General features: G+C 36.6%; 1 protein-coding gene across 1 annotated transcript in view; it reads right to left on the bottom strand.

Annotated features, from left to right (window-relative positions):
• Positions 1-14,512, bottom strand: part of LOC121373480 (fibrillin-2-like) — a 49,620-nt gene that overhangs the window by 33,401 nt on the left and 1,707 nt on the right. Inside the window, exons 2-5 of the mRNA XM_041500147.1 lie at positions 9,891-10,031; positions 8,529-8,855; positions 7,454-7,486; positions 1,968-2,825 (exon numbers count right to left, since the gene is read on the bottom strand). Coding sequence (XP_041356081.1) covers positions 1,968-2,825; positions 7,454-7,486; positions 8,529-8,855; positions 9,891-10,031 — 1,359 coding nt within the window. The remainder of the gene's footprint in view (positions 1-1,967; positions 2,826-7,453; positions 7,487-8,528; positions 8,856-9,890; positions 10,032-14,512) is intronic.

Here is a 14,512-nt window from a genome sequence, read left to right as displayed (position 1 = left end):
TTTAGGTCCAGAACCCTAAAATAATCATAAAAACAACAAAAGGGCATGGTAGTTTAGTTCAAAAGGCTCTGCCATTTAGGTTCAGAACCCTAACATAATCATAAAAACAACAAAAGGGCATGGTAGTTTAGTTCAAAAGGCTCTGCCATTTAGGTTCAGAACCCTGAAATAATCATAAAAACAACAAAAGGGCATGGTAGTTTAGTTCAAAAGGCTCTGCCATTTAGGTTCAGAACCCTAACATAATCATAAAAACAACAAAAGGCTCTACCATTTAGGTTCAGAACCCTAACATAATCATAAAAACAACAAAAGGCTCTGCCATTTAGGTTCAGAACCCTAACATAATCATAAAAACAACAAAAGGGCATGGTAGTTTAGTTCAAAAGGCTCTGCCATTTAGGTTCAGAACCCTAACATAATCATAAAAACAACAAAAAGCTCTGCCATTTAGGTTCAGAACCCTAACATAATCACAAAAACAGCAAAAGGCTCTGCCATTTAGGTTCAGAACCCTAAAATAATCATAAAAACAACAAAAGGTCACAGTAGTTTAGTTCAAAAGGCTCTGCCATTTAGGTTCAGAATCCTAACATAATCATAAAAACAACAAAAAGCTCTGCCATTTAGGTTCAGAACCCTAACATAATCATAAAAACAGCAAAAGGCTCTGCCATTTAGGTTCAGAACCCTAACATAATCATAAAAACAACAAAAAGCTCTGCCATTTAGGTTCAGAACCCTAAAATAATCATAAAAACAACAAAAGGTCACAGTAGTTTAGTTCAAAAGGCTCTGCCATTTAGGTTCAGAACCCTAACATAATCATAAAAACAGCAAAAGGCTCTGCCATTTAGGTTCAGAACCCTAAAATAATCATAAAAACAACAAAAGGGCACAGTAGTTTAGTTCAAAAGGCTCTACCATTTAGGTTCAGAACCCTAACATAATCATAAAAACAACAAAAGGTCACAGTAGTTTAGTTCAAAAGGCTCTGCCATTTAGGTTCAGAACCCTAACATAATCATAAAAACAACAAAAAGCTCTGCCATTTAGGTTCAGAACCCTAACATAATCATAAAAACAGCAAAAGGCTCTACCATTTAGGTTCAGAACCCTAAAATAATCATAAAAACAACAAAAGGGCATGGTAGTTTAGTTCAAAAAGCTCTGCCATTTAGGTTCAGAACCCTAACATAATCATAAAAACAACAAAAAGCTCTGCCATTTAGGTTCAGAACCCTAACATAATCATAAAAACAACAAAAGGCTCTGCCATTTAGGTTCAGAACCCTAAAACAGTCATAAAAACAATAAAAGGGCATGGTAGTTTAGTTCAAAAGGCTCTGCCATTTAGGTTCAGAACCCTAAAACAATCATAAAAACAACAAAAGGGCATAGCAGTTAAGTTCAAAAGGCTCTGCCATTTAGGTTCATAACCCTAAAACAATCATAAAAACAACAAAAGGGCATAGCAGTTAAGTTCAAAAGGCTCTGCCATTTAGGTTCAGAACCCTAAAACAATCATAAAAACAACAAAAGGGCATAGCAGTTAAGTTCAAAAGGCTCTGCCATTTAGGCTCAGAACCCTAAAATAATCATAAAAAACAACAAAAGGGCACAGCAGTTAAGTTAATAAACTAATTACAACGGTTCGATGGTTAAGTCATTTTGGCTTGGTTCTCTTAGTTCAGTATAAAATGAGGGCAAATACAACGGAAAACGAAACACCAAAAAGAAAGAAAATAATTAGAAAAGTGGAAAACAGCACATTTTAAGGTACAGCTATATGATGGCTATTTCAACACTTGGGAGAAAGGGAGAAAGAGAGGAAACCAGCTGGCCTCACATAAACTAGGGAATGTCTTAAATTGAAAATAAAAGAACTTTTGATAGCCTATACCATCTCAAAATATAACGCTGCCTTTTATAAGAAAAAAGAAAATAATATTAATAATAATACTGACCAGATTTCAAACAGATTTTCTTTCCATCATTTTTGTTTATCTCTTCAGCGTATCCGACAATGCATTTGCACACGCCCTTATCCATACAGCTTTCACCTAGATTCTTCTTAATAAAACAGGTTCCATTATAGCAATCTGCCGAAGTATCCTTACATTCAACTTTTTCTCCACAGTTTTCACCTAGATTCTTCTTAATAAAACATGTTCCGTTATAGCAGTCAGCTGAAGTATCCTTACATTCACCTTTTTCTCTACAATGTTCTCCGATATCTCTCTTAACAAAGCACACTCCTTTGTAACAGTCTGCCGAGGCGTTTTTACACTGGACTTTGTCTGTACAGTTCTCCCCCAGCTCCCTCATGATGAAACAAACGCCGTTCAGACATTCTGCAGAAGAATTCTTACACTGGACTTTGTCTGTACAATTCTCTCCCAGCTCCCTCATGATGAAACAGACGCCGTTCAGACATTCTGCAGAAGAATTCTTACACTGGACTTTGTCTGTACAATTCTCTCCCAGCTCCCTCATGATGAAACAGACGCCGTTCAGACATTCTGCAGAAGAATTCTTACACTGGACTTTGTCTGTACAATTTTCTCCCAGCTCCCTCATGATGAAACAGACGCCGTTCACACATTCTGCAGAAGAATTCTTACACTGGACTTTGTCTGTACAGTTGTCCCCCAGCTCCCTCATGATGAAACAGACGCCGTTCACACATTCTGCAGAAGAATTATTACACTGGACTTTGTTTGTACAGTTCTCTCCCAGCTTCCTCATGATGAAACAGACGCCATTCAGACATTCTGCAGAAGAATTCTTACAGTCAGCTTTGTCGGTACAGTTCTCTCCCAGATCTTTGAGAGTAAAACATGACTTGCTTCGACAGATCGCGGTGCCGTTACATTCACAGTCATATGTACACTTTTCTCCGTCTGACTTTGGTGCTGAAACAAAAATAAACGTCAGACAGAGAGAGAGAGAGAGAGAGAGAGAGAGAGAGAGAGAGAGAGAGAGAGAGAGAGAGAGAGAGAGAGAGAGAGAGAGAGAGAGAGAGAGAGAGAGAGAGAGAGAGAGAGAGACTGAGACTTTTATCAAAGAGCCTTTCACATTAACAATTGACATGCGCAGTCATATCCACCTGAAATCGCGTTACTTTTTTTTAATGTGTCCCCAGCTGAATGTGTGTGTTTCGCGCTGACTGTAACATGGATTCGGTAGATTCTGGTTTTTTTTAAATGTTATTGACTGTAGTTACTGTAGATCGTATCTAGTATGGAACATGGGTGCGTATACAACTAAACTGTCTGTCCGTAAAATAGAACCTGGGTTTTGTTTGATGTGCACTTTGTAAGTTTTTAGATGTTAATGGTGATGGACAACAGAACAATAATTGCACGTAGCCTACGTGTACGACATTCATATTTGAACCTGCGGTCGACATAGCAGTTTCGTTTATGAATACATAATACTCATTTCCGGACGTGTGCTAATAATGAAACAAAGAGAGCAGTTACAGAAGAAAGGACTATAGCGCTATGTTGCCAATTTATTTTACATTCTTTTTGTAAGTTTTAATAGAAACAAAAACCCAAATATTAGTTATAACGCTTCTAAAACCTCTAATTTAGCCCCCCCCCCCCCCCCCCACACACACACCCACACACACACCGCTTGGTTAAAACTTTGTAGGTTAACCTAGCCATGGTATAACTAATAAACTTGGAAGTTATACCACGATTACCATAATTAACCAGCACGCGTTTTAGACCACACCTCCCACTATAGCGCTATGTTGGACCTCATTCTTCAGACGTCGAACACACAAATTTAAACACGCAGTGGTAACATTCTACTGTCACATACAACTAGGTACTCCTACGTCCAACTAACGTTTGTGATAGGTCCCATGAGTAGGTACTCAAACCACTCTTGAGTAGGTACTCCTGCTCAGTTAAAGTTTGTTTGCTTTGTTTAACGACACCACTAGACACATTACTTAATTAATCATCGGCTATTGGATGTCAAACATTTGTTAATTCTGACACAATAATCAACAGAGGAAACCTGCTACATTTTCCAATAGTAGCAAGGAATCTTTCATATGCACTTTCACATAAACAGAATAGCACATATCACGGCCTTTGATATACCAGACATGGTGCACTAGCTGGAACCGAAAATAGCCCAATGGACCCACCGACGGGGATTGATCCCTAATCGAGCGCTCTACCACTGGGCTACGTCCCGCCCTATTAAAAAAGAAAAGAAAAGAAAAGAAAGAAGAATAACCTATGTGGCGGTAGCGTGTTTCCTCTAGCCTCCTAACACTAATGTTATCATCAGACTAGGCAGCTGACATGTGTCTCGTGGAGAGAGTTCTTCAACCTATGTGGCGGTAGCGTGTTTCCTCTAGCCTCCTAACACTAATGTTATCATCAGACTAGGCAGCTGACATGTGTCTCGTGGAGAGAGTTCTTCAACCTATGTGGCGGTAGCGTGTTTCCTCTAGCCTCCTAACACTAATGTTATCATCAGACTAGGCAGCTGACATGTGTCTCGTGGAGAGAGTTCTTCAACCTATGTGGCGGTAGCGTGTTTCCTCTAGCCTCCTAACACTAATGTTATCATCAGACAGCTGACATGTGTCTCATGGAGAGAGTTCTTCAACCTATGTGGCGGTAGCGTGTTTCCTCTAGCCTCCTAACACTAATGTTATCATCAGACTAGGCAGCTGACATGTGTCTCGTGGAGAGAGTTCTTCAACCTATGTGGCGGTAGCGTGTTTCCTGTAGCCTCCTAACACTAATGTTATCATCAGACAGCTGACATGTGTCTCATGGAGAGAGTTCTTCAACCTATGTGGCGGTAGCGTGTTTCCTCTAGCCTCCTAACACTAATGTTATCATCAGACAGCTGACATGTGTCTCGTGGAGAGAGTTCTTCAACCTATGTGGCGGTAGCGTGTTTCCTCTAGCCTCCTAACACTAATGTTATCATCAGACAGCTGACATGTGTCTCGTGGAGAGAGTTCTTCAACCTATGTGGCGGTAGCGTGTTTCCTCTAGCCTCCTAACACTAATGTTATCATCAGACAGCTGACATGTGTCTCGTGGAGAGAGTTCTTCAACCTATGTGGCGGTAGCGTGTTTCCTCTAGCCTCCTACACTAATGTTATCATCAGACAGCTGACATGTGTCTCGTGGAGAGAGTTCTTCAACCTATGTGGCGGTAGCGTGTTTCCTCTAGCCTCCTAACACTAATGTTATCATCAGACAGCTGACATGTGTCTCGTGGAGAGAGTTCTTCAACCTATGTGGCGGTAGCGTGTTTCCTCTAGCCTCCTAACACTAATGTTATCATCAGACAGCTGACATGTGTCTCGTGGAGAGAGTTCTTCAACCTATGTGGCGGTAGCGTGTTTCCTCTAGCCTCCTAACACTAATGTTATCATCAGACAGCTGACATGTGTCTCGTGGAGAGAGTTCTTCAACCTATGTGGCGGTAGCGTGTTTCCTCTAGCCTCCTAACACTAATGTTATCATCAGACAGCTGACATGTGTCTCGTGGAGAGAGTTCTTCAACCTATGTGGCGGTAGCGTGTTTCCTCTAGCCTCCTAACACTAATGTTATCATCAGACAGCTGACATGTGTCTCGTGGAGAGAGTTCTTCAACCTTAAAGGGACAGATCCTAGTTTTTAAACACTAAGGCATATTTTTTTTACCTAGACCCTAGTTTCAGCCCGTACAAATTGACATTAAGTTTGGTTAATTTACAAACTGTAACAAATTTGGATACAACAAAGTGAAACCAGAGTCTGTGACGTTGAAATACCCTTACAATACACTAATACACGACTCCATAATCATTACTTCTCAGACGCTCGTACGTTTTTAAAAACATGAAAAATGCATTTTTTGGTATTAGAAACACCAGGACGACCAGAAACACATCGTTTGTACGGAAATGGATAAACTAAACAATAAAATATCAGTAATGTTTGATTTCAATGATCATAAACGGTTCTAATAGTGAAAAATATGCCTTAGTGTTTAAAAACTAGGATCTGTCCCTTTAATTATATATAAACACACGTATAGCCGAGATGAGGGCGTGGTAACTAATCTTTAATTGAGATTAATGTGAAAATGCGTTTTCGCTACATTTTGTCATCTTTTTTAGGTGTTTTATGGGAAGTTAAAAATGTGTTTTCGTGGTACGTGGTAAAAACATAGTGAACGCATATTTGAAGAAAATGTGAAAAAAGTCCGTTCGAATTCTGTGAAAAATGCATCCGGATTCTTCACACGTGCGAAAAATGCGTTTAATGAAAAATGAGGTTAAACAGTGCTACTCAAAGTAGTATCATAGTTACAAGACATAGCTTTTAGATACTTTTAGTGAATTGTCTCTCATAAATCAATATAAAGTACAGGAGGCGGGACTGGGGGTTTTACTGTTCCAACCAGTGCACCACGACTGGTATATCAAGGGCCGGTGGTCATGCGGAAGTGCATATAAAAGATCCTTTGCTACTAATGGGGAAAAATTTAGCAGGTTTCATCTCTAATACTATATATCAGAATTAGCAAATACTTGACATCCAATAGCATATGATTAGTAGATCAATGTGCTCTAGTGATGTCGTTAAACAAAACAAACTTTAACAGTATATATTGGCTCATTACAGGTTTAGATTGGGTATGCTTACTGGATGTATACGCTGCATGTTTATTCTGTTGTAATGAGGCGAGGCTGCTTAAACATTAACAAGAACATAATCACCATGTCATGTTAGAATAGCACATACACACACACACACACACACACACACACACACACACACACACACACACACACAAACACGCCATGTTAGAATAGCACATACATACACACACACACATACACACACACACACACACACACACACACAAACACACACACACAAACACGCCATGGTAGAATAGCACACACACACACACACACACAAACACACGTCATGTTAGAATAGCACACACACACACACACACACACACAAACACACACACGCCATGTTAGAATAGCGCACGCGCGCGCGCACACACACATACAGTCATATGTACACTTACACACACACACACATCAACACACACTCACATCGACACACAGTTCTGCACAGCGACACAAACACACACACGCACTGACATCGACACACGCACGCACACACGCACACACACACACACACTGACATCGACACACACACGCACACACACACGCACGCACACGCACTGACATCGACACACACACGCACACACACACACACACGCACGCACACGCACTGACATCGACACACACACACGCACTGACATCGAAACAGTTACAAGCTTTCATGCACATAGACGCACACAAATAACAAATAAGCCATCCGGAGAAAAGAACATTACATACAATATTAATCATTGTTGACAATCCTAAAGGTAACCAGAAAAAATAGAATCTATTACCTGGGAATGAAATCGCCTTTCTATTACACAAACCTAAAAAATAAAGTAGGAAATTACTAAATAAAGATATTAAAATACGATATTTATGTAACCGTTTATTGTACATCATATGGTAATATATATAAAAAAATTAGTACCAGTGTTTTTCAGTATCGTCAATATCATATTTTAGGAGTAAAAACATGCGAGCCTCTTGTAATAACGTCTTTATCATATAATATTCTTAAGCTTAATACAACGTCTTTTTTGGTAAACGTTATACTAAACTATAAATCAAGTCAGCCATTATTTGATATTCAAATGATTTATGAATATATGACGCGTTTTACAAAAAAAAGAAACAAGAAAAAAGTCAATAATTAAAAAAAAATCCCAAGTCCATGCCGTTTTTTGTTGTTTTTGTTTTTCCAGAACGCTCGTTGGCTTTCAAAGGAAAGTGTTAAACCTTTGTTTGATAATTATGAATGCATATATCAATTCTGGAAGTAAGTTTGCTTACATGTCAATATATCCCATTTACATTTAATTTGCAAAGTTATTAATTTCTGAAAGTACGTTATATGAAAAAATATCACATACTTTTATTACACTGGTAGTGACTGTTGAGCGACAGCGATATGCAGTAACAACGCTATCTGCAGTAACTACATTTAGCGTCGCATGCTACCTAATATGATACATTGTATGTACCGGTGTGTATATATGTATGTATTGATGTATGACTAGCTATATATTGTATGTATGTATGTATGTCTATGTGTGTGTGTGTGTGTGTGTGTGTGTGTGTGTGTGTGTTTGTATATATATATATATATATATATATATATATATATATATATATAGAGAGAGAGAGAGAGAGAGAGAGAGAGAGAGAGAGAGAGAGAGAGAGAGAGAGAGAGAGAGAGAGAGAGACACACACAGAGAGAGAGAGAGAGAGAGAGAGAGAGAGAGAGAGAGAGAGAGAGAGAGAGAGAGAGAGAGAGACAGACAGACAGACAGACAGACAGACAGACAGATAAAAAGATAATTCGTGCCCAAGGCGACACAAAGTCGAGTCAGGAATACGTTTACTTACAAGCGGAATAATCTGCAGGAATACAGTCTTGTTCATTATTGGGTTCTGCCCAAAATTCCTTTTGTGTTATCCTTCGCTTTCCGCTCTGACACTGACATGTTTTATCTGAGACGCACTCTGCATCCAGGAAACAATCCAGTGAATCGTTACAAGTCTCGCCAATCGCTTGTCCCTCAAACGCCAGTCTGCAGGTCTTCGGTTCCGTCGTGGTCGTCCTGTAAGGTGGACTACATTCGCAACTTGGAGCACTCCCAGCCGAGTTGCAAAACGAGGAATCTTTGGGGATGCATTTCACTGTTGTGTTGCAGCTCTCACCGATACGCACAGCTGATTCGTCAAGGAAAAACAAACACACCTTAATTACTTGAGTATAAGCCGTGATGTATTTGAATATTTAAGCACAAACTTTTTGACTCAATAAATAATGAATTTCTAAATTACGAAATCAATAAAATGTGTTGGTAAATTGTAGAAATTACGTTTAAGCACATTATTTCATTCTTACGTATTTAATTTTATAGATATCTATCTATTTATTTGTTTGTTTGTTTCGTCTCCCCTATGCTATTATACATTTCTTTATCGCTTAAAACATTATTTGCACCGGATTATTATAAAAAGGAGGGATTTCCCTACTACAACAGATTTACAATTTTCTCTTTCACTCAAATTTGAATTAGGGACAGATCGGGGAAATGTTTTCTTTCTTTCTTTTAAAGTATGTATTCAGTAACTGAAGTGGATCGAACAAACAGGCGATAACCATAAATGTCTCTCCACGAGATGATGTTACATAATGTATAGACTTAAATAAACGATACACGCACAACATAACTTTAGAAAGTATAAAGTTTTCAGGCATTATCTTCAAACTATAAGCATAATGTTGGGTATTAAAACCTACAGTACACATGTTTGCGTGAAGCCAACAATAAGACATACTTATGGATATAAAGCGAAATATACAAACGATGCACAAAACTAACACTATAATAATACAGTATAAAGTAATTTGTAATAATGTGTAATTTATAAAGTAAACACTTTGATAAGAAGAACAAATTGTGTACAGATTGGTTTCAGTTCGTAGGTATGCACGTTTAGTGGAAACCAGGCCTAAGTTCATCCAGCGAACGTTACGCTAACGTTCGCGAACTACTTGATTGGTTCCTAACGTGGCCATTTGGTTTAACGCATAAACCAGTCTAGCGGAAATTTGCGACAAGCGGTTGACTGAACTTAACTCAGGATTTAGTTAGCTTACAATCAATGAAAAAAAAAAAAAAAAAAAAAAAAAAAAAAACCCCACGTAAGCTTACTTCTATAGGTGAAATGGCAAAACAGTAATATAATAAAAATTACCAGGAATGCACTCCGTCCCGTCGTCATTAGCAACGTAATCCGGGTCACAGAGACACTTGATGCCGTCACAGCCTCTAGGTTGGCACGTGGAGTGTTGAGGACAATCGTCATTTCCGGTACAGTTTTGTGAAATCTTCAAACCTGGCGAGGAACATTGGAGAACTATTTAAGGAATGTTACTCTAACTGATTAAATTAAAAAAGCAATTGATGTCATAACATTTTAACTGGTATCAGCATACTTCATTTAGTGTAAGAACATTTCAACTAGTGGCAGAACATTTGAACTGATGTTAGGATATTTCAACTGTAGGCTCAAACTGTTTCAGTAATTATTAAGGAGGCTGGCAATGCTCACCCACGAAACTGTAATCTTTGAATGACACCAAACGATAGTTCCTAGTATGAGGCACACTGATTATCAAATTAGGTATAGACCTACGCTACAGGTGGAATAAAAGATAGTTCCAAGTATGAGGCACACTGATTATCAAATTAGTTATAGACCTACGCTGCAGGTGGAATAAACGATAGTTCCTAGTATGAGGCACAATGATTATCAAATTAGTTATAGACCTACGCTGCAGGTGGAATAAACGATAGTTCCTAGTATGAGGCACACTGATTATCAAATTAGGTATAGACCTACGCTACAGGTGGAATAAACGATAGTTCCTAGTATGAGGCACAATGATTATCAAATTAGGTATAGACCTACGCTACAGGTGGAATAAACGATAGTTCCTAGTATGAGGCACACTGATTATCAAATTAGGTATAGACCTACGCTACAGGTGGAATAAACGATAGTTCCTAGTATGAGGCACAATGATTATCAAATTAGGTATAGACCTACGCTACAGGTGGAATAAATGGATTTCTGCTGTGAGCATTGCAGTTTAAAGACATTTCTTTGTTCTAGCTGAACCAACATGATTTTCTTCATCTCTGCACGGAACATAACATCAGATGACAATAGTTTTCCATGCATCTGCATCTGAAGGTTTTTGGACATAAAATCAATCATACACATAGATGTATGTCAGCTTTACCCAATTAAAATCAATTATACGCATACATGTATGTCAGCTTTACCTATTTAAAATCATTTATGCGCATCCATGTATGTCAGCTTTACCCAATTAAAATCAATTATACGCATCCATGTATGTCAGCTTTACCTATATAAAATCAATTATACACATCCATGTATGTCAGCTTTACCTGTTTAAAATCAATTATACGCATCCATGTATGTCAGCTTTACCTGTTTAAAATCAATTATACACATCCATGTATGTCAGCTGTACCTGTTTAAAATCAATTATACACATCCATGTATGTCAGCTTTACCTGTTTAAAATCAATTATACACATCCATGTATGTCAGCTTTACCTATATAAAATCAATTATACACATACATGTATGTCAGCTTTACCTATTTAAAATCATTTATGCGCATCCATGTATGTCAGATTTACCTATTTAAAATCAATTATACACATACATGTATGTCAGCTTTACCCATTTAAAATCATTTATGCGCATCCATATATGTCAGCTTTACCCAATTAAAATCAATTATACACATCCATGTATGTCAGCTTTACCCATTTAAAATCAATTATACACATACATGTATGTCAGCTTTACCCATTTAAAATCAATTATACACATACATGTATGTCAGATTTACCTATATAAAATCAATTATACACATCCATGTATGTCAGCTTTACCCATTTAAAATCATTTATGCGCATCCATGTATGTCAGCTTTACCCAATTAAAATCAATTATACACATCCATGTATGTCAGCTTTACCCAATTAAAATCAATTATACACATCCATGTATGTCAGCTTTACCTATATAAAATCATTTATGCGCATACATGTATGTCAGATTTACCTATATAAAATCAATTATACACATCCATGTATGTCAGATTTACACATTTAAAATCAATTATACACATCCATGTATGTCAGCTTTACCTATATAAAATCAATTATACACATCTATGTATGTCAGCTTTACCTATATAAAATCAATTATACACATCCATGTATGTCAGCTTTACCCATTTAAAATCAATTATACACATACATGTATGTCAGCTTTACCCATTTAAAATCAATTATACACATCCATGTATGTCAGATTTACTTATATAAAATCAATTATACACATCCATGTATGTCAGCTTTACCTATATAAAATCAATTATACACATACATGTATGTCAGCTTTACCTATTTAAAATCATTTATGCGCATCCATGTATGTCAGATTTACCTATTTAAAATCAATTATACACATACATGTATGTCAGCTTTACCCATTTAAAATCATTTATGCGCATCCATGTATGTCAGCTTTACCCAATTAAAATCAATTATACACATCCATGTATGTCAGCTTTACCCATTTAAAATCAATTATACACATACATGTATGTCAGCTTTACCCATTTAAAATCAATTATACACATACATGTATGTCAGATTTACCTATATAAAATCAATTATACACATCCATGTATGTCAGCTTTACCCATTTAAAATCATTTATGCGCATCCATGTATGTCAGCTTTACCCAATTAAAATCAATTATACACATCCATGTATGTCAGCTTTACCCAATTAAAATCAATTATACACATCCATGTATGTCAGCTTTACCTATATAAAATCATTTATGCGCATACATGTATGTCAGATTTACCCAATTAAAATCATTTATGCGCATCCATGTATGTCAGCTTTACCCAATTAAAATCAATTATACACATCCATGTATGTCAGCTTTACCCAATTAAAATCAATTATACACATCCATGTATGTCAGCTTTACCTATATAAAATCAATTATACACATCCATGTATGTCAGCTTTACCTATATAAAATCAATTATACACATCCATGTATGTCAGATTTACCCATTTAAAATCATTTATACACATCCATGTATGTCAGCTTTACCTGTTTAAAATCAATTATACACATCCATGTATGTCAGCTTTACCCAATTAAAATCAATTATACACATCCATGTATGTCAGATTTACCTATATAAAATCATTTATGCGCATACATGTATGTCAGCTTTACCTATATAAAATAAATTATACACATCCATGTATGTCAGCTTTACCTATATAAAATCAATTATACACATCCATGTATGTCAGCTTTACCCATTTAAAATCAATTATACACATACATGTATGTCAGCTTTACCCATTTAAAATCAATTATACACATACATGTATGTCAGATTTACCTATATAAAATCAATTATACACATCCATGTATGTCAGCTTTACCCATTTAAAATCATTTATGCGCATCCATGTATGTCACCTTTACCCAATTAAAATCAATTATACACATCCATGTATGTCAGCTTTACCCAATTAAAATCAATTATACACATCCATGTATGTCAGCTTTACCTATATAAAATCAATTATACACATCCATGTATGTCAGCTTTACCTATATAAAATCAATTATACACATACATGTATGTCAGCTTTACCTATTTAAAATCATTTATGCGCATCCATGTATGTCAGATTTACCTATTTAAAATCAATTATACACATCCATGTATGTCAGATTTACCCATTTAAAATCAATTATACACATCCATGTATGTCAGATTTACCTGTTTAAAATCAATTATACACATCCATGTATGTCAGCTTTACCCATTTAAAATCAATTATACACATCCATGTATGTCAGCTTTACCTGTTTAAAATCAATGACACACATCCATGTATGTCAGCTTTACCTGTTTAAAATCAATCATACACATAGATGTATGTCAGCTTTACCTGTTTAAAATCAATGATACACATCCATGTATGTCAGCTTTACCTGTTTAAAATCAATGATACACATCCATGTATGTCAGCTTTACCTGTTTAAAATCAATTCTACACATCCATGTATGTCAGCTTTACCTGTTTAAAATCAATGATACACATCCATGTATGTCAGCTTTACCTGTTTAAAATCAATGATACACATCCATGTATGTCAGCTTTACCTATATAAAATATTGACACTTACAGTGAAACCTATCTAAACCGGATCACCCCGCGGACCTAATATTTATCCAATATAGACAGGACCCGAAGTTAAGAGGATTGCGTTTTAGAATTAAAAAAATTCGGGACCATAAAACGTGGCTGATTGTTATAGGGTCCGGTTTAGACAGGCATCACTGTACCACGTCACTGTAGCTATATTTACCACTACGACTCGTATTTGTAGAATGCTGAGAATTAAATTTTTAGGACATCACTTTTTCAAATTTCCACCAGAAGCATGTTCCCGAACCCCTTTAGAATCGACGTAAACACGATACCAAGGGAATGGAACCAGCTAAAGGTTTTAATACACAATCCTACATAGTACATTACATAACGATCAATTGTTGGTTATTAATATTTATGATATTTGCGTTTGTGTGTAACGAAGTACTTGATTGTATCGTACAAATGTTCGCTGTAAGTAATTATTTTATTTGATCCGCGCATTTCTTATATAACTGGTGTTTATATATCAGTGTAAAATCCATCGCGAAAAATGTATTTAAAAAGAGTTG

Source organism: Gigantopelta aegis, chromosome 5, assembly GCF_016097555.1.
Source record: "Gigantopelta aegis isolate Gae_Host chromosome 5, Gae_host_genome, whole genome shotgun sequence".
In the NCBI taxonomy this organism is placed as follows: Eukaryota; Metazoa; Mollusca; class Gastropoda; order Neomphalida; family Peltospiridae; genus Gigantopelta; species Gigantopelta aegis.
Note: the sequence above shows the minus strand (reverse complement) of the source record. Positions and strands in the feature narration are given on the sequence as shown.